This window comes from Acanthochromis polyacanthus, chromosome 2 (assembly GCF_021347895.1).
Source record: "Acanthochromis polyacanthus isolate Apoly-LR-REF ecotype Palm Island chromosome 2, KAUST_Apoly_ChrSc, whole genome shotgun sequence".
NCBI lineage: Eukaryota > Metazoa > Chordata > Actinopteri > Pomacentridae > Acanthochromis > Acanthochromis polyacanthus.
Window position 1 is genome coordinate 13,309,440 of NC_067114.1, and position 19,854 is coordinate 13,329,293.

At 38.3% G+C, this 19,854-nt stretch overlaps 2 protein-coding genes across 3 annotated transcripts; both read left to right on the forward strand.

The window, feature by feature from the left end:
- The first annotated feature begins 1,131 nt into the window (after window positions 1-1,131).
- ogfod1 (2-oxoglutarate and iron-dependent oxygenase domain containing 1) lies at window positions 1,132-9,476 on the forward strand. Its single transcript, XM_022216775.2, has 13 exons — window positions 1,132-1,377; window positions 2,616-2,761; window positions 2,845-2,891; window positions 5,755-5,855; window positions 5,967-6,083; window positions 6,168-6,259; window positions 6,348-6,476; window positions 7,652-7,765; window positions 7,844-7,923; window positions 8,005-8,237; window positions 8,311-8,439; window positions 8,532-8,590; window positions 8,679-9,476. Exons 1-13 carry the CDS (start codon window positions 1,221-1,223, stop codon window positions 8,826-8,828), a joined length of 1,554 nt encoding a protein of 517 aa, XP_022072467.1. The 5' UTR covers window positions 1,132-1,220; the 3' UTR covers window positions 8,829-9,476.
- Window positions 9,477-9,802: 326 nt separating this feature from the next.
- tradd (tnfrsf1a-associated via death domain) lies at window positions 9,803-18,165 on the forward strand. Of its 2 annotated transcripts, none has more exons than XM_022216776.2 (5): window positions 9,803-10,437; window positions 13,935-14,088; window positions 14,201-14,481; window positions 15,476-15,623; window positions 16,943-18,165. In XM_022216776.2, the coding sequence occupies exons 2-5, from the start codon at window positions 13,938-13,940 to the stop codon at window positions 17,239-17,241; spliced, it is 879 nt and encodes a 292-aa protein (XP_022072468.1). In that variant the 5' UTR covers window positions 9,803-10,437; window positions 13,935-13,937; the 3' UTR covers window positions 17,242-18,165. The 2 variants fall into 2 exon arrangements, with proteins under 2 accessions (XP_022072468.1, XP_051800036.1); XM_051944076.1 differs by lacking the exon at window positions 9,803-10,437 and adding an exon at window positions 10,505-10,642.
- The last annotated feature ends 1,689 nt before the right edge of the window (window positions 18,166-19,854 follow it).

The window sequence follows — 19,854 nt, forward strand, 5'->3', positions numbered from 1 at the left end:
ATCTGTTATTATTGATTGCAGGAATGTTTCAGTAGAAGTCACTAAAGTATGGGGCTGGAATATTAACAGATTAGCAAAACTAGTGTAAAACAATGTTTGCATTAATTTAAGAATAAAGTGTGAGCAGCCTGTCTTAGTCCGAACAAAAGAGCTATTGTAAACACTTCACCCTGAACTTTGCCTCACAGGCAGTTGAGTAGAATAAGCTTCATCAGTTGGAAATTACATTATTGTCCTTTAACTGAGCACATTCAAAACACTGCATTGTCAGACTGTAATGGATCCTTTTGAAGTAAGGAGTATTTTCTGGATAAAGTTTTATTTACAGCATTTTGTAAAGTCACGTATTCCCGGAGGCCCAGAAAAATTTCTATGACCAGTGAAACACAGAGGTCTTGTTTATATATGGGTTAATAAAATCTACTTTGTGAATGTAGCTTGTGTGATATTAGATCAATTCATCCTTTCTCTGAAATAAATATCCTGTTATGAATCTCTGGGAGCTGGAGGTTTGCACACACACTGGAAAATTATGTTGTACAATGTTTTTACACGTGAAAAACGCTTCACTTGTCTGCTGTGTCTAATTCCAAATTACACACAGCAGTTCATAACTTAAAGTTTAGATTGAGAAATACAGTGTAAAATGGGGATAAACCACTAATGAGAAGATATAGACTCTGAAACGGCACAATATAAAGGTGGTTGTTACTAAATTTGTACAGTTATTTAGTTGACATTTTAGTGATATTCAGTATTTTTTTATTAATAAATGATTGTTTTCCTAATAAATAATTATGAGATTTGTAAAGACATGATCACAATGAACATAAAAAGACATTTTTTGTTTTTATTTTTAAGAACAAAGTTTACAAGATATACCCCATAGACTTCAAAAATCCCTTATTTATAGGTATATTGAGTCAGCAGTAGCAGTAGCAGTTCTGGTTGCCTTGCTGTAAAATGTGCATTCCTAAAGTATCCAAACGTTAAAATAATAATAAAATATACCCCTGCAATCAGTTTCTATCACTTACATTTACCATTTAGTGTAACTTTTGTGTAATTAATTTGCCTGACAGTCGGGACTTGGGGCGGAAGTAGGAGATAATACGTCATTTTTGCGCGACGCCGGTTGGCTCCTGATCCTCAGCAGCGTGAGTGTTGTTGGTGTTTACGAAGTCCGTGTTTCTCTGCTGTCACGGCGGATAGTTTGAATTATGAGCTCGAAAAGAGCTCAGAATGAGTCCGGAGCCACCGAGAAAAAGAGGAAGAAGAAGAGCTGCGAGGAAGCGGCGCTGAGTTCATGTGTGGAGGAGAAAGAGCTGCAGGGAGCCGTGAAGGAAGCATGGAGGAGCAGGAGTCACTACAGCCACGGTGAGGAGGAGCAACTACCTTCTAACTACTTTACCCTCTTTAAACAGAGAAACACACATACTTAACATTCTTAAACCACCTCAAAGTTCTACGAGTGTGAAGGGACAGTCTGGAGTAACACTCCTGTTACTTTTGTTTTTGGTAATTATTGGTATCTATTGCTATTAAGAGTTTATTATATTGATAAAACACATTTCTTACTGTATGTGCAATTTCATTCAGCAACTTTATACATCATTATACAGAGATAAGCTTCTGTAATTGCGGATATAAGTAGAGTGGACACAATAATAGAAACATTTCAGGCTATTTTAGGCATTTACTGTGAGATTTTGCACATTCCTGCACAATCTGTACAGCTTTCTCACTTAAATACCATTGTAAATATTTTCATGACTTTATATCAGCATTTGCTTTTTATTGGTCACATGACAGTTACTGTTTTTCTGACTTGCAACTCTCAGTATTGTATTTGTCAGTGTGAAAACCTGCTTCACAACAGAACTTTTTTTCTTTCTCTAATTTGTCTGCATTTATTCTCATTTTTTAACTCCACAAAAGGGGTGTCAACATTTTATGAGATTGATGCATATTTTAGTCTTGCAGCCAAATATTTTGCAACAAAATTGATTCTGTGGTCTAAACTTAAGATGAAAAGCAACAATAAGGCAAAAGCAGAGGCTGGCTTTCACACTATATATGCACAGAGCATTCAGTCTAGTGTTATAGAGTTTAGAATGAATATATTGACACATCTATAAATTATTGTATTGATGTGTTGTTTTGTATATGGATTTTTTAAAAATGAATTAAACTCGAAGTAATTATGGATAAAATAACCATATAAAAAGCAAGACCTTGCATTTTTCAGAAAACAGTCCTGCTCATTGTTTTGGAATTATTGTCCACATTCATTGAACACTTCCAGAGATTTCAAATAACAGAACAGTATAAAAGTATAAAAGGTATCGCAAATCAGTAGACAGATAAAACCCTTTCCTGCAATGAAATCAGATGTGGTATTATTTATTTTTGATGTATGTGTTATAATTTGTATTCTACAAAATTACAAAAGTCTGCCTTGTTTACCAGATCAAAATATTTTTTTGCTTTTGTCGTTTTTCTTTTGTAAAATACGCAGCAGCTTAGGTTTTGAAGCTCTCCTGTTTGCATTTACAAAGCCAAACATCTGTCATATAAAGCCTGTTGTAAATATCGCATGTGTAATTGTTGTGTAGGGGATCTGGAGCTGGACTGCCATCCTTTTCCTCACTGCATCATCAAGAACTTCCTCAGCAGCGAAACCTTCATAGAAAACCTACAGAGAGAGCTGCTGGGACTCAACTTCCACGAAAAATCAAACGACCTCTACAAATTCAAACAGGTCATTGTTAAACCGATGTTCATGGTTATTAATAAGAGTTGCTGTTGTTGTCTTGTTAACTTTTTTGTGCTGCTTCCATACAGTCAGATGACCTGAAGAAGAGAACAGAGCCACACATTGCAGGACTGAGGTGACAAAGTTTGTATTTATTATCTGTGCACCTCACACACATAATACACTGATCAGGCATAACATTATCATAAGTTGCAGAGGTTTCTAAAATATGATGCTTTATGTTTATGCATTATTTTTTTGTTATTCTGAGTTTTTCATGGCTCAGACTGAGCCGACTACTCACAACAGTAAGATCAGTTTGTGTGCAGTGAAGGCAGTAAGTCTGACAGACGTCTCTGCCTTTGATAAAATGTAATCTAAGTCACAAATCATGGGCTAGTCTAAGACTTGACCGTGTTCAAATGTTAAAGATCTTCAAAAAAATCGCCAAGAAGTCAGCATTCAGAGGCAGCAGGTTTTATTGTCGACAAAAAGCCAGGAGTAGTTCTTAGCAGTGATTGACACCACAAGAAAAAACAAAGATACTGAGCTGTGCACCATCTTCAATGCTGTGAGCATTCTTCCATGTCTATAGGGCAAATGATAGGAGTGACAGTTTTGACACCATTATACTTTTCTAAATCTGTCAGTCAGATCTTGATGTCAGGTTATCATATTTTCCCCCCAGATCACTTTACAGTAGATAATAAGTTATCATTATGTCATGTTTTACAGAGAACATGCCGAGACATATTCAGCCATTTTGCTCCACATCTTACCTTATTAATTTGTGATATATTTCATGTGTATTATACTGTTGGGTGTTGTTATGTTTCTAATAGATTTTAAAAGTTATGATACCTTAAGTATACACCATTTTGTTTTGAGTACTCCACATATCATTTTCTAGAAAGCATGTGTCTTCACATCACAGTTACAGGTTATAAACTGTGTCAAACATCAGTCATCATTAGAATATTCATCGTTATGTATTTTATACATATGATTTCACTCTGGTCTTCAGTCTAATAGCTTTTGCCATAATTATATCATCTTTTTCTTTTTGCACGTCATACCCCAAAAATATTGCACTACACCGTTTTGAGCTGTTTCTAACCATTTGACAAACAGCTGAATGTCTTTGATGCTTTAGTAAATAAAACCTCAATAAACAACACAATTAAAAATCATGTTAATCCTCAAATCTTACCATATTTTTTTGGCTAAAAGAATAATTTGTGGATCACCAAAATCCCTCTTTGCAGGAAAAAATCCTGTTACTAATGTTTTATTCAAGGCCTGGGACTGAACCAAGAACCCAGCGGTGAATAGCCTGTTAATCTGTGCAGCTCTACCCTCCAACCCACAGCTCCACCCTGATACCAGAAAAATGAACTACTTTTACTTAAAGCTCGTCTGTACAAATCAATCAACATCTTCCACCTGACAGATGACTTCCCTTTTTTAAAGTTCTGCTTTTTTTGTTTTTGTTTTTTGCTGAATCGTCTGAATTTGCTGAATCTTTAGACTGTTTCAAATAGATTTGAAAAAGAAATTTATATAGGCGAACCTTTTTATAGACCTTCATCCTTGTCTTGTGTTTTGGTTGGTCTATACATCACTGTAATACAGAGCTTTCAACATAGATTTAGTTTGTTTTCTTCAATTAGTAGATTAGTTGTTTGGGCTAGAATATGTCGAAGATGATTTCTGCTGACATTGTGGAAGTGTGCAAATTCAATGTTAATTAGAGGCCCCACAGTGTTTGCAATGTTGTTCTACACCATATTACAGTTTGTTGTCCTTACATTTACGTGCATGAGGGGGAGACCCTTAGAAGCTCTAAAATATGAAGCATTTCAGGACAGAACAGACACTAATTATGACCTCAGTGGTCAAACATGCTATTAAATTAACTTTTCTGTGAAAATATCTATAAAAAAAACATTGCAGGCCATATTAAACTGGCCTTGAAGGCAGAGTTCTTGCATTGGATCACATTAGATGGTTTTATGTGACAAAATCTCACTTTAAGCCACTTTTACTCATCCTGAGGGAACAGCTAAACTTTTTAAACGTTTTATTGCTAGTCATTGCTGGTGTCTGTGCAGTAAATGCTAATATGTGGATATAGTGTAGTGCCTGTCATCGGTTGATTAAAATAATTTGTTTTTGGAGTAGCACTAGAAGATAGGAGCTGGGACATTGTGGGGTTTAACAATCAGATCCACCAGGTGGAGCCAGAGATTACATCTGCCTTGTAATTAGAATATTTCTGTCATATGTTTGTGCTGATGACTCTGATAGTGTTAACATTTGGTGTAACTGCAGAACTGTGCAGAAAAGCTGATGGAAATTTCAGCAGCACACAGTCGCCTCTGAGCCTGAGGTGATCCTAATAAAAGCAGGGAGGTGTTTTCCTCCTCGGTCTGGTTTCAGTGCTGAGGCTGGCAGTGAACAAACAGAAAGTCATCACAGCAGCATTTCAGACAAATGACCTGAAACAAAGCTTTTATTGAGAGCTACCAGACCTGCCAAAAGGTACAGTGTTTGAGCCAAGTGCAAGAAAAATGAGGTCCTCAGTGTATAGATCAGGGAGAATATTAGCCGGGTGTTGAGCCTCATGTATCATCCTGATAGTGAAATAATAGACAAATACTTATTGAGACATAATGCACAGTTTATGACAAGTTGTGTTCACAGTGGAGAGACTATAACATGTAATTTCATCTAAATGCTTATTTGTGATTGCATTGTGCTACACCTACTGAAGAAATGGAGCCCTGGAGAATAAATACTGTAATTAAATACACAATAACAGCCTCCCCTTGTGATCATCTATTATTTATGTCACAACAAAATGTCACGGTGGGCTTTCAGGCCTTCGAACTGTCTGTCTGTGTGCTGAGGGTTACTAAATTTCTCATTTTATACGACATTAAATTTGTAACCACACAATACATTCCAGGTTTTCACAGAAAGCGTGTTTCTGTCTTTAGAACAGCACTGTTTGGACGTTTCCGTTCCTGGCTGGGGGATGTGTTGGGGGTTGAGCTGGAGCCCACTGTGGATATTTCATGTGCCAGATATGAATACACAGGTGAGATTAGTCCAGCAACTCCTGCAGGAATGTGATATTTTAGGCTCTTTGGAGCTTCCTTTTTTATTTGATTACTGTTTCATTTTATGTCCTCTTCTGTCTCCTGTCTAGATGTTTTGTTGTGTCATGATGATGAATTGGAGGGGAGACGTGTTGCTTTCATTTTGTATCTCGTGCCTCCGTGGCAGAGCAGCGACGGGGGAGCCCTCGACCTTTACACAACAGACAGTGCGTATCTCACTTTCTGCGTTTTACTATGTGTATCTGTGCGCTTTTAGAAAACTGAAGTGTTTGTTTCACCTTTTGTCATAGGTAATTTCCAGCCACAGAGCATAGTGAAGTCACTTGTGCCTTCTTGGAACACACTCGTCCTTTTTGAAGTTTCCCCAGTTTCCTTTCACCAAGTAAGAACAAATGGTCTAGTTTGTGATTTCAGTAACATCAAACAAGAGGCTGTTGTTTGAAATCTTGAGCTGCACTGTGTTTTTACAGGTGTCAGAAGTTTTGTCACAGGACAAGTGTCGTCTGTCTCTGAGCGGATGGTTTCATGGACCTTCTCTGGAGCGTCCTCCTCGCCACATAGAGCCGTCCGTCCCAAGGAGTCCACACTTACCAAGAGATGTGAGCGTTACCATCATATCAGTGACTCTCACGAGCTGATGATCAATAAGATAATTAATCAGTATGAAGCTGGAGCCAGCAGTCAGTTGGTTTAGCTGATCTTTGTTTGCCGGAAGCTAAAATGTCTCCTAACAGCACATTTAAAGCTGAGAGACTAATGTTATAGGATGTTTGTTTAGTCTGTACCCGGGGGTGTCAAACATGTGGTCCGCGGGCCAAAACCGGCCCTCCAGAAACGATTTTGTAAAGTTTAAAAATTAAAGAGATGGCATTAACTGCAAATTGGAAATTTCTAAAATTAGAAATGAAAATAATTTTGAGACTTTGATTCGTTTTTGTCATATTGTGCTTTTGTCTCGTTTATATCGTTTGTCTATTTTTTTGTCATTTTGTTTCTTGCTTTTGTCATTTTTTGTCTCATTTGTGTCATTTATGAAATTTTCTGTCTTGCTTTTGTCATTTTTTCCCATTTTTTGGCACTTTGTAGCTTTTTGTGGAATTTTTGTCTCTTTTTATGTTTTGTTTCATGTTGTTGCATTTTTTTGTCATTTTATTTCTCATTTTTGTTGTTTTGTCTTGTTTTTGTGATATTTTGTCTTGTTTTTGTTGTTTTTTTTGTCTTTTTTTTTGTCTGTCTTGTCGTTTGGATCATAAAGTAAAGTATTATATCATTCAGTTCCAGATACCCGTAGTTAAATGTTTTGTTCTTTTATAGACACTCTGATCTCTAAGTTGTAATGTGTAAATGATAAACTGAGGAATAATGTTGTTGAAATTTAATTTATTTTTCTTAAGAAATTTCAGGTTGTTCATAGTGTTTTGTAAAAAGATAATTCCTTAAATGTGAACATTTTCAGAACACCCTTTTTGTGCACTTAAAGGAAAAATTTGGTCTTGTGGTTACTTTTAAGTTATTATGCTGTGATTTTACTGCTCCGACACAATTTGAGATATAACTGGGCTGAATGTGGACCAGAACTAAAATGATTTTGACACCCCTGATCTATGCAACGACCAAAAGGTAAAAACAACATGTTCAAGTCTTGTTAGGGGTCATGTGTGTTAAGCCCATCGTTTCCTTCCTCAGACTTCGTCTTTAATAGACAGATGTGAGCGTCCTACCTTCATCTAGAAGTGTAAATGTCAAGCTGCTCATGTGTTTGTGCTCCTGGCAGGAGACGGTGCTGCTGGAGTGGGTCAATCCAGTGTATCTGGATATTTCGTATCAAGAGCAGATTCAGGAGGAGTTTGAAGAGAGCTCTGAAATTCAGCTTAAAGACTTTCTTAAGGTAGCTTCTTATTTATTTATTTATTTTTTACCTTGCATGTGTTCATTTGTTCTGCCGGCTGACTGTGTTTGTCTTCAGGAGGAGAAGTTCATGGAGGTGAGTGAAGCACTGCAACTCACTCAGATTCAGTGGATGAAGAGAGGTCCAGCCAATAAGAGGTAACATCTGACAGAACATTTAACTTGTTGTGTGCATGCACTGTATTTACAACCTTTCATTAATCATCTTTGTGTTTTCAGAAACTATGAAGTGGCTTCTCTGGAAACCTTGCCTCAGTGCGTCACTGCATGTTGGGAGCTGCTTCGGTCAGAGTCGTTCTTCCTGCTTCTGTCCAACTTTACCGGCCTTCGACTGCACTACCTGTGTCCTGCTGATGAGGATGATGATGAAGACAAAGAGAAGCAAGAGGAGGATGAAGAAGCCACTGTGTCTTCAAACGAATCCTCTGCTGCGAATGCAACCAAACAGAAAGGTGTGTGTCGGTGTGAGCCTTTTTCTTCTGCCACAGCTGAGTTTGTGTGTTTTCACCTTTGTGTATTCTTTAGAGCTGAGCACACCTGTATGCTGTGGTGAAGTGCGACGATGGTCTCATGGCGGCTACACTCTGCTGTACGACGGAGAAGCAGCACGAGCCGAGTACGCTCTGGACCTCGTTTTGCCTTTCGGCTGCACAGGTGACCACACAGACAGACAGACACACACACATACACAGAGTAAAAACAACCAGTAATAACTATTGTGATCATTACAAAACGTTGTCTTTCAGACTGGCAGTCAGAGTTTGGAGGCTACACATGTTATGTTGCAAACGAAGAGGATGAAGAGGTGAGTGCAGATTACAGTAAACAGTTAAATGTAATCATATGTATGAGGGCATCATATCATCGTTGCTTTCTTTCCACTTTCTTCACAGCTCCTGACTGTCTATCCAGAGGATAATTCTCTCGCCCTCGTCTACAGAGACAAAGAAACCCTCAAATTTGTCAAACATGTCAACGACAAAAGCTCCTCAGAGTCTGCTGGCAGAGGCTTTTATGACTTTTCTTATGTCTACTATGAATAAATAGTACATGTGTATATATATATATATATATATATGTATATGTATGTATATATATATATATATATATATATATAACATGTTTGTGGCAAAAGGACTGCACCGAAATGGCACTTTTAACTTGACCTCCCAGCTTATTGAAAGAAATTACAGTTCAGTCTTTATAGGCTGAATGAGACATGTGGACACAAGGAGGCAGAGAACAATCACCACCTAATGTACAATCTGACTTTGCAAACTACTTTTTGACTGGCATGATGATATTGCTACCTTTTTATGAGACAATGGTAACTCTAGGAAACATTGGGGAAAAACAATTCAAGCAAATTCATCTAGTTTTAATTGTAATTTGTCTGAGTGCCCCAAAATCTACTGACATTGCTCCCTTTTGGTTCATTTTATGCAAACTACAAGTTGAAGAATGCAATTAAATTAGCTGCCATTATGTATGTAATTACAATGAACTTTTAGAAACTTGTTGAGGGGATATGAGGGCGTTATTTCATTACAGAGCATTCGTTTTATTGACACACTAGAAGTTTTGATTGTCCTTTACAAGTCATACGTAACTCATTAAGCGAGAGAAGTTGTTGTAAAATGGTCAGCATGGTTAGATAATCTTGATTAAAGTCCTGCTGGAAGACCCATAAACATTGTTTCTGCTCTTGGCCTGGCTGCCAACAAGAACATGCAAACGAGCTGACTCACACTCGAAGACTATGGGTAGAAATCTTTGTAAACAACAACACAAAAATAGCAAGGACCACAACCAAATGTTAATTATGAACTGAATAATAATTCTAATAATTGATTTGCGTCATGCTGCAAAATCAGAGTTATAAACTGAAACGGTTACACAAACTTGTTTATCTCATTTGAGAGACTTTGTAAAATTTATATATATATATATATATATATATATATATATATATATATATATATATATGATTTAATTGTAGGGCCAATATTCTGCAGCTCAGATATATTTGTTTAGGCACTTATCTGTTAAATTATTTTTTAAACTCATCTGATCATTTTCTGTTGATCAAATGACTTAATTTTTGCAACTGCCTAAAATTTTCAAGATTTATTTATTTTTACAGCGAATGCAGTAAATATAATATATGGATATGTTTTCAACCTTTGTTTTTTCAAAGGCTCGAGCTGTTAACGTGAATAAAACAATCAATATTACTATAGTAAGAAGTAAAACACTAGGGAAAGACATGGGAAAGTAAAGAAAATCAGTAGACTTTAAAACTGACAGCAAAGTGTTAAATCACCATTCACCAGTCGTATTTCAACTCTGATCGGTCTTAGCTCATATGCTAGTGACCATCCTTAAGTCAAAAGAAACAGCAGCAGAGAAATGTTGACGATAAAGACATATACTGTACTATGATGGTCTGTCCTACATACGAGTGTCTACATGAAGGGGGAAAAAACACTTCCTTCCCGTCATGTTTTTTCCTCAGGCTGCATGTTGGTTTCCACTAATCAGAGCGCGTCTTGGTGTCAGCTCAGCCAATAGGGGGCCTGGAGGCGATTACTATGTCAGTGGGTGTGATCCCAGAGGAGGAAGCGTCACCGAGCCGCGCAACAAAGTTTTAAGGTAAGTTTGTGCCGACTTTAACCAAGTTTTACTTCACAGCGAATCCAAACAACAACAGCGTAGAAACAGTGTGCGCCTGCTGCCGTGTTTTTTGTCGGCTCAGTTAACTCTTCAGCGGTGTTTGGTCGCAGACTGAGCGAAGTTTTACGGCAGTTTTATCTGCTGTACGTGACGTTTACAGCACGAGCTCAACCACCGACGTCCTGTACGTTCATCCTTTCAGCTGAAAACGCTCTGAGATTTTAAAACTTACGGGGGTTTTTTTTCTCTGTTTGACTGACTCATACTGAAGTTGTTAAACTCTTGATAAAAGTTGCACTTTGCGGCAGGTAGCTAGCAAGCCTCTAGCCGAAATTCACCTGTACGTCTGGGTCGCATAGCAACCACGTCTTTAGCTAGCACTGCTGTTAAAACTTTAGCTACAGTTAGCATTGACATTAAAGTATGTGAAATTCACGTATCAGAGTTACTACAAGAGTCAGTACTGATTTCTGCTAAGGCACTGTTTGAACAATGTTAATAGGCTGCAATTAATTGTGTTATTATTGTTAATAGAACATGTGAAAACAATAAAAATAGCACCTACTATTCCATTATTATTGTTAGTATTGAGTACAAATGTATGTTATCAAAATATTCAAGCAGCAGAGTAGGAATTTCTTGACTTGGACTTATCATCAATATTCCACATTTTGAGATTTTGTGGTATATCCATGGCTAAACCATAATGAGCCTGCAGTTGCAAATGTTAAGTAGTTTACATATTAATTTAGGTCCCTTTTGAGAAAATAAGCATTCAAACAGTGCGTTGGACAGTCCTCCCTAATGAACTGAATGAAGGAATTAGTGTGAAAGATGCGTAACGCTAGAGGGGTCTTTCTGACAATCTGGTAAAAGTTTAATCTTATCGACGGCATATTTAGTAATTAGTTACTCATTATTCATAAATCTACTGCAGCCTCTAAAACGTTTATTTTTCTTGCCTTACCAGAAAATATTTCAAAAAAGTTTTATCTCCAGAAATACTGTAAAACATATCTTAGCAGTAACTGGATATATTTTTGGAAAGGATACCAGACAAACTTATCCTGTAAAAATAGTTCCATGCCCATATGTCCTGTAAACTATTGGTCACTGTATTTCTTCTTCTTCGTCTTACTGGCTGTAAAGAGATTCCTTCTCAACCTGTAAGCAATGACAAAATACACACCGTCTTTCTTAAAGTTACTGCATTGTTATGGAAAATCTCTCTGTGCTGCCCTCTGTCATGTGCAGCTCAGAAAAGAAACAAGTCAAACTGAATCCGAAACTATGAACACAGTAGGTTTGTAACTTTTGGAAATTATGAACCATTAAATGCCTTAAGCAGTGGATTTGGTTCTTATGTAAGTCAGTCTCACAGCACAGAGAAGCGAAACAACCAGTTACACTGGCATACACGTTTGTTGATAAGGCACTTGGTGTCATATAACTAAAACATAAATTGATTAGAGATATAGTCACTTAGCATAACTGGAAGCCCCTCTAGTGTACTCCCTGCACATTTAGTTCACTTTTAGACAAGAAGTGTGTAACACATTTGTGATATTTTGGTTCAAAGAGTTTTGCTGCAAACAGAACAGAACTTTTCATTTTACAGGAAAGCTGTGTATAATCACTTGCATCTGAATTGCAAGAATATGATTAATATGAGGGCCAAGTAAACAAATCATTAATCCTGAAAGCCTATTTTCAGTATATTTATTCATGGCATGATGGGCAGTAAAATAGTTGACACATATTGTGGTGATTGATAATTGTGAGAATGGGCCTTTTTGGAGTGCTACAGTAAAGCTAATGAGTCTGCAATACTTTTTTTTTTTTTACTAAATTCTTATGATTTTTGTGCTGACGATTTTCCTTTGGCCCTTTTGCTTTGGTTGTAGCGCTCTAATTTATGTCATTTGATTACACATGGGTGTAAGTTATCTCAAGCTATCATCTACAGGTCTGCTGCTTAGATCTGGAGGTATAAAGCACTGAAGAAGACAATTCAGAATAAACAGAAACAAGGACAACTTGCACAATCACGAAGAGGTTAAATGATTAATTCACGTAAACAGGTTTTTGTGTGAATCAGTATTTTGCTACCTAAGCATCAGTCGAGCTGTCCAGGGAATACTAGAGGTTGCCTTTTGGCAGCAAAAGATAAATGATATATTTTAAGCTCCTGATGATCACTTAATCCTCATACAGCTGGTCAACTAATCTCACAGTATACTTCCAGAGAACCGGTAGATAGGATAGCATATAATTACATACTGGCTAAGTTGTGGACATTCCTGCAGACCCAGTGGGCAAGCATACTGTGTATTAGCGAAATGTAAGGACATTCATATAATCCAGCTCAGAGGATGCTCTTTCCACACAGAGCGCTGCCCGTCAGGGTGCATGGAGACAGCACCAAGAGAGAGCAGGCTTCACCAGGCTTCATGCAGTGTGCAGGAGTTAGGGGCTGGACTGGGGGATGGGAGGAGTGAGATTAAACATGTTTTTATGTAATGAGGGTTTCAAAAGGAGGCTTGGGTAAAAAGGCCTAGGTGGAGTGAGGCCACAATAACCATCGAACACGAGAACAGCCGTTAACGTATTTTAGCTGTCACTGGCACAAGCAGTTTTCATCTGTTCTGTTAGAGGTGGTTGGAGAGTAGCTTTTCCCTCAGAAGCACAGGTGTAAATTAACAGTTTTTCACAAGCTCAGAAACTGAACTTGAGATATCAGTGCAGTTGTGCAAGTGAGCTGGTGTATTTTTTCTGCACATCTGTTTTATTTGTATGGTAAGGGGATGCATCTGTTTATCATTTTTATTTTACTTTTTTTATGACTACAATGTTTCAGAAAATAGTCAAAAATGAAGGACACAATTTTCTAGAGTCAAACGTGATTCAATAGAGAAAACCTTGATACATTTGATGTGCAATGACAGAAATTTGAGGAAGAACAGCAAAACTAAATTTGTACACGTCTAGCACCTTTTAACCTTTGTTTCACAAAGATTTCAGACACGTTTACTCATGGAGGGGATCAAACCTGATAAATATCTTGTGTGTTATATACCAAAATAATATTACAAACAAGATAACAGCAAACAACTTTAGCTAAATGGTATAGTAAAATGTCATTTTTAAGTACTAACATAACACTTTGGATTTTATCGTTTTTTAAATTGTTAAATTCATATTTTTTAGACAGTGTTTTAATTTTTGGGCTTTAAGGTGTATAAATTATATATATGAGGATATTTGACATCCCTGAAGGACTGAAAACAACACAATAAATTCTCCTTTTGAGATATTTACTTTTAACCAGTTTCATGCAAACTTCTTCAGTTTCCTTTGATTCTTCATACAGGGAGCACAGATATGCTTAATGAGAAATGATCTTGGCCTTAACTCAACGCTATCATGTGCAGTAACTCTGAAAAGGAACTTTACTGTTTATCTCACATTGTGTTCAGAGAATGGCCGACAAGACTGTGGATGGAGGGCCATGGACGGGATGTGCGGTCATGTTCCTGCAGTCACTCTGTCCGGGTGTAAATCTGCTCTCACTCTACAAAGACCAACAGAGAAAATTCATCGTTTTCAAAGTCATCAAGCTGACACTTATAGGTGAACACTTTAGTTTGAGTCGATTGCAAATTTCCATCACTGTATACTAATTAAAATAGAAGAGACCTTTTCTGGGATGACACATTCATTAATCATTATTTCCAATGGTCAGACTCTGCAGGTGGTCTGGGTGGTTATGAAATCCTGAAGGTCCATGACGCGGATCCTTTCCTGGGGGTGGAGGTGAAATTTGTGGATGTGGCAGCATGTCAGCAATTCCTGGAGAGCTACAGCTCTGGAGCCGTGCGACAGTCGTTCTCCCAACATGCCTGCCGGCTTCTCGTGCTGCCCCAAGAATTCAGTGTGGAAACCCAGCTCAAGGCCAGCACACACATCCTGGATCTCTGCCTGGACAAGCTGGACCTTTGCCTGCAGCACATCCACCTCTCACAGGTACACGGATGCTTCTGTTTGGCTCTTTATTGATTTGAAATTGAGCTCTAGTATTTGAAGTGGAGCTGGGCAACGGTCGTACTCTTATAAAATAAAGTCATGAACTTAAAAGTAGTATATTCTGCTCTTTTCATTTTAAAGCACTGCTATGTGAACAAAAATGCAGTAACATTTGGTTAGCAAACACTTTAAACAAATAAAATGCATTTTAACAGCAGTCTTCCCTTCAGACAGCAGCAGTTAAAAGATTTCTTTTAAATCTCAACTTAAACATTAGTGTAATCAAATCAAATGAAACCAAGCTATTTGCCACTGCAAGGACATTAATGTTTTATCTGGTCTGTTATAGAAAAACAAGTTACCCTCAGAGTCCAGAGCCACAATCCACGTTATAACAGGAACCTTCCCAGCAACAGCAAGTTAACATTTCTACATCTGTATTCTTATTTTTTTTTTGAAGAGGTACCAGCAGAAATGTTTTTCTTTTATCAGGGAGCAGCAGAAAAAGTCTATGCGTCGGGGACTATAGCCTCTGTGTATGGGTTGCCTGCTAGTGATGCAGGTTGAGGCTCATGCGCTGTCATTGGTTGCAATCCTAAGAACGTTCCTCACATTGACATTTTGGGCCTCGTTGTTCACATTGTTTGGTTCAATGGAGCAGTTCCAGACTGACTTTATGTGTATTTGTAATACACAATATAAAGGCTGTCTGGTCCCCAGGCAACCGTAGAGTGGTGCTCTCTGCTTTTTTAAATGGTTGAGGAATCTGATTTCCTCTGTACTAACAACAAAGATCAGCTAACATGGGATTCGGTGTGTCAGAGATGTCTTCATAGGTGAGAAGAATACAGGAAAGGCAAGAACACAGAAACCACACAGTGACTGAATCATGTTGTTAAATCTGAACTTTCCCATGTGGCTGCCACAGAGTGAACTCACCTCAAGTTTTCATCCATTTGGTGCCATTTAAATCATATTTGTTGTCTTGTGTCAGCCGGAGCGTCTGCGTGATGAGGAGATTGATCATCTGGAGCAGCAGCTGCAGAACCAGGCCCTCGGTCCTGCACCTCAGCCCACCCCCATCACACAGGAGGAGTCTCCCATCCCCAGCAACTGCTTCAAGTTTCAGAACAGAGTGTTTGGTGAGTCATATAGATCACATATGAGACATTGATTTTAATCTTTACCTTAGGTGTTCTCTTCCATTGAGATGCCTTCCATTAGTGTCACCAGAAGCACCGGGTTTACTGACAAATTTTAGAAATTCTTAGCAATAAAAAAACTTCTGTGTCATTTAATCCACAAGATGAGCATCACCTGGTGTTTGTTTTTTACAACAGTTGTGCCATTGCTGCCCATGGTCAAAAGGTTGTATTGTCTGAAAGTCTCTTTCATGATGGGGTCATCGTCTTCGAGTAGGATACTTTAATATCTGACATTTGAAGGTTCTCAGTCTCCAAGCAATTTCTTAAATGCAAGAAGCTATTAGAGCTTTGTTGATTGACTGTTGTGTTTTCTGACAGCTCATGAATTTAGTGCTGTTTTTCAGCGGACTCTCTAATCCAGCCTTTTGTAAATAGATGGTCAGTCTATAGGAAGGGATTACTGCCAGCAGATAATGTAGTTGGTTTGCATGTTTGGATTGATTTCATAGTGGGTCACCCAATTTTGAAATAAAAAATGAAACATGACGAGACATGGTGGCTTTTGTTTAACGGCACCCGTTAAGCCTAAAGCTTTGAAATTAAACACAGCTGCCTAGTAACTAAAATGAAATCCACAAGCACACATTAATTTGCTGTTGTCCTCCTGGGGTTTGTAAATTAATGTTAGTGGTTTTGATGGGACCTGTGATGTGCCATCAGTGGTATTTGTATTTTTAAACAGCATCAACCTGGCAGAGACTTTGGCAGTTCTGTCTTCATGAAAGACACCTGATTGTTCAGTATTTGATTAAGCAAATGTACAACCTTGAAGCTGCACTAATCAGTATGTTCATTTTTACAGTGGATCAGATCAGCATATGTAATGTGGAGGGAGGAGCAGGGCACGTGGTGGTTTGATTTTCTGGCTTGCATCTACTCTTTTAGTTCGTTCTTTGACTCCAAATGATTGCTGGTGTTGCTCTGGAACGGCCGACTATCTAAATAGCAGCATACTGCCATCACAGCTTCATGTATGATTTAAAAGTTGTTAGCCTCTGTCATCACTGTCTCCAAATGCCCAGAAAAAAACAGCCCTAGATTTTTGAAAAAGATGCTGAGCAACAGCTTCTATTCACAAAACAGCATCGTAGGACTAAAATAGAAAAAATCCTGTTGGTAGACTTCAAGATTAAGTTGAGTAAGATATGTTTGATGTTTACATATTCATCTGTTTTTAAAGCACAGTTTATGTAATCACAATTAATAACAGTTTCCATTAATGTTTTTCCTTCATCCTTTATCCCGTGGCCCGTCAGAGGACCGAATGCTGACATCGACAGATGTTCAGAGCTTTTCCAACGGAGTAGGCCGTCAGTGGAAACACGTAGGGAGGGCTCTGGGGAAGAACTGCCGCGCTCTCAAGGGTCCAGCCATAGACAACCTGGCCTATGAGTACGAAAGAGAAGGGCTGTATGAGCAAGCCTATCAGCTGCTCAGCCGTTTCATCCAGGCGGAGGGGAGGGCGGCCAAGCTGAGCCGACTGGTCAAAGCACTGGAGGACTGCAAACTCACCAGCCTGGCAGAAAATATTCTGGACATACAGCCACGAGAGTAACTCTGCATACGAGTCAAGAAAACTGAGGTGGACAGGTCCTCTCCGCATGAGGAGAGCTGACCGCGTCCTGCCTGCTTTTATATACAGTATGTTTGTTCTTGATTGACATCTCACGTTTAAAATCATTCCCGTGTATGTATGTGTGTGTGAGTGTGTGTGTTTGTGTGCATGTTTCACACAGGTTATGTGAACATATGCTAAGATCTGTGACAACTGAATGATTCACTTTTTGTTTTGCCAATCAGTTCCTAGTATTATTACCTCTGCCAGGAGGTTATGTGATCATCGGAGTTTGTTTGTCTGTTAACAGCATAACTCAAAAAGTCATGGACGGATTTTCACCAAATTTTTACAGAATGTCCGGAAGAGCAAAAGTAACAATCGATTAGATTTTGGAGGTGATCCAGATCACCGTCTGGATCCAGGATTTTTTTTTTTGAAGGACTCTGTACAATTGAGATTGTACAATTGTACAGAGTCCTTCAAAAAAATCCTGGATCCAGACGGTGATCTGGATCACCTCCAAAATCTAATCGATTGTTACTTTTGCTCTTCCGGACATCCTGTAAAATTTTGGTGAAAATCCGTCCATGACTTTTTGAGTTATGCTGTTAACAAACAGACAGACAGACAGACAAACAGATGGCCTGGCGGAGGTCTGCGCTCTCCAAGTGCTTTTCTAGTTGATAATTGTTTTTATTTAGATGAAATGACTGTCATCACTGTTAAAAGAATATGCTGTCACGAGTTTTATGCACTGTTCTAAACTTCTTCTATCATGTACCTCTTTTATTTCTGCTTTATAAGTCAATTTACAGGTGGAACCTGTTGGGTCTTGTTTCTAATGAGTGCACAACTGAAGGTTATTGTTTTTTTTTTTTCTACAAAATGGGTGCATGCAAATTAAATGGTTGTACAAAAAGGCTTCATGTTTGTGTTTGATGCATTAGTGTAATTAAAACTGAAAACATCATTTTATCAAAATTCCCTCAGGTATGATTTAGTGTTAATCCTCCCTTCCTCTCCTGCCACCGCTCGCTGTCACTCACATGTGCACAAGCTCATATGATTGAACTGCTGATTGCTGATGCTGCTGCTGCTGATTGTGTGTCTGTGGATGCCGGAGTCACGTTGTGCGAGTTTCAGGGCGGAGAGGAGGAGGAGGTTGCAGCTGAGGTGTGGGTAGAGGTTTTATCTTGGCTTGGATGTCAAAGAGGGTCATGGAGAGTCTGAGCAGTTTGAGCTCCTCTGATGGTTTCATTCAGGGTCCACCAGAGGCGTCACTAGGTTTTAAGGACAGGGGGGGGGGGCTTAGCTCCCAGGAGATGCACAGGATGTGAGCGAACATTTAATTTTACAGCTAACAAAAACTGAGAAATTGCTTTTCCACATTAAGATTTATTCAGAGATACTTTACTGTGTAAATGTTTTACACCACAGTGGCCATGACTTTTGCTCCCAACACAATAACTCAGAGCTGCCAAGTTGTGACCAGACCTCAGAGTGAGATTTGGTTTGTGCAGGATGCTGATGGGGGGTCTGGGGGTCCTCCCCCAGAAAATTTTGAAAATTACTGATCCTATTTCCTGCATTCTGGTATATTTTATGAGCATTTTGTTAAAATCTTATTATAGAGGGATACTAAAAAAAACAACATTGAGCGAAAAAAAAAGCAAAAAAAAAAAACCTGCAACAGCAGGCAGTATTGAAAATGGTTCTTCATGTAAAATATGGATGAAAGTTCTGTGGCTGGATGTGCACAACACATTTCAGCATTTTCCATAAATATCTGCATAACTGAAATAACTCCAGCAACCACCTGTAACATTTGTCTTGGAGGATTCTAACGCACAACAGCTTCAATTTGACCACATCAGCAACTAATCAATAAAAAGTGCTTAAGCAAAAGCAAAACATCTTTATAACTTAAATTATCTATTCACTGAACAGAATTACAATCAGACACTAAACTCTGTCTCACAGGAGCAGGGTGACATGGACTAAAAACAGGACTAAACCAGGTCTGACTGGATATCACAGGAGCAGGGTATCATGGACTAAACCCAGGACTAAATGAATGAATAACTTATTAACGAGGCCCAAAAATAAATAATAAAGACTGTCAACTCAGAATAAATGGCACAATTGTAAACAGGAACAGGAAAAGAACAAGGAAAAATGAATTTTTGTAAGCCATGTTGTACTCCCTGGTGGCCTTTTTTGAAGCCTTGATGATCTTTGGGGTGGGTTCCTATTTATTGCATGGCTCCAAACCAGTCATTTAATAGTCATAATAGAGGAGAGTGTTCCCTCTAGAGCCACAGTGCTCTTGGTCTTAGTCTTCTTCAGTCCAACCAGAGAAAACAGAGTCATATTAGGTCCAAAATTAGCAAAATTATTGATTTATTTATGTTGTATATTTGGCTTATAGATCTCTCTCTTGGCTATCTCCACTCTCCAATCATCACTCTAAAAAATAAAAGCTCAAGTTAAATAAGTCTTATATGGTGCACCTGGACTGAAATGTTTCATATTTCATATTCATATCAAGTTCCATAAAAATCCAAGACTGTCTGCATCACAAATGACTCTCTCCTGTAAAATCCTTTAGAC

Excerpts from the sequence above, each read along its gene's own strand:
- ogfod1 (XM_022216775.2), top strand. The coding sequence starts at position 1,221 with ATGAGCTCGAAAAGAGCTCAGAATGAGTCCGGAGCCACCGAGAAAAAG. Across the intron at positions 2,762-2,844 it reads ACCTCTACAAATTCAAACAG|TCAGATGACCTGAAGAAGAG; the intron begins GTCATTGTTAAA and ends GCTTCCATACAG. Across the intron at positions 7,924-8,004 it reads AGAGGTCCAGCCAATAAGAG|AAACTATGAAGTGGCTTCTC; the intron begins GTAACATCTGAC and ends TTGTGTTTTCAG.
- tradd (XM_022216776.2), top strand. The coding sequence starts at position 13,938 with ATGGCCGACAAGACTGTGGATGGAGGGCCATGGACGGGATGTGCGGTC. Across the intron at positions 14,482-15,475 it reads AGCACATCCACCTCTCACAG|CCGGAGCGTCTGCGTGATGA; the intron begins GTACACGGATGC and ends GTCTTGTGTCAG. Across the intron at positions 15,624-16,942 it reads GTTTCAGAACAGAGTGTTTG|AGGACCGAATGCTGACATCG; the intron begins GTGAGTCATATA and ends GTGGCCCGTCAG.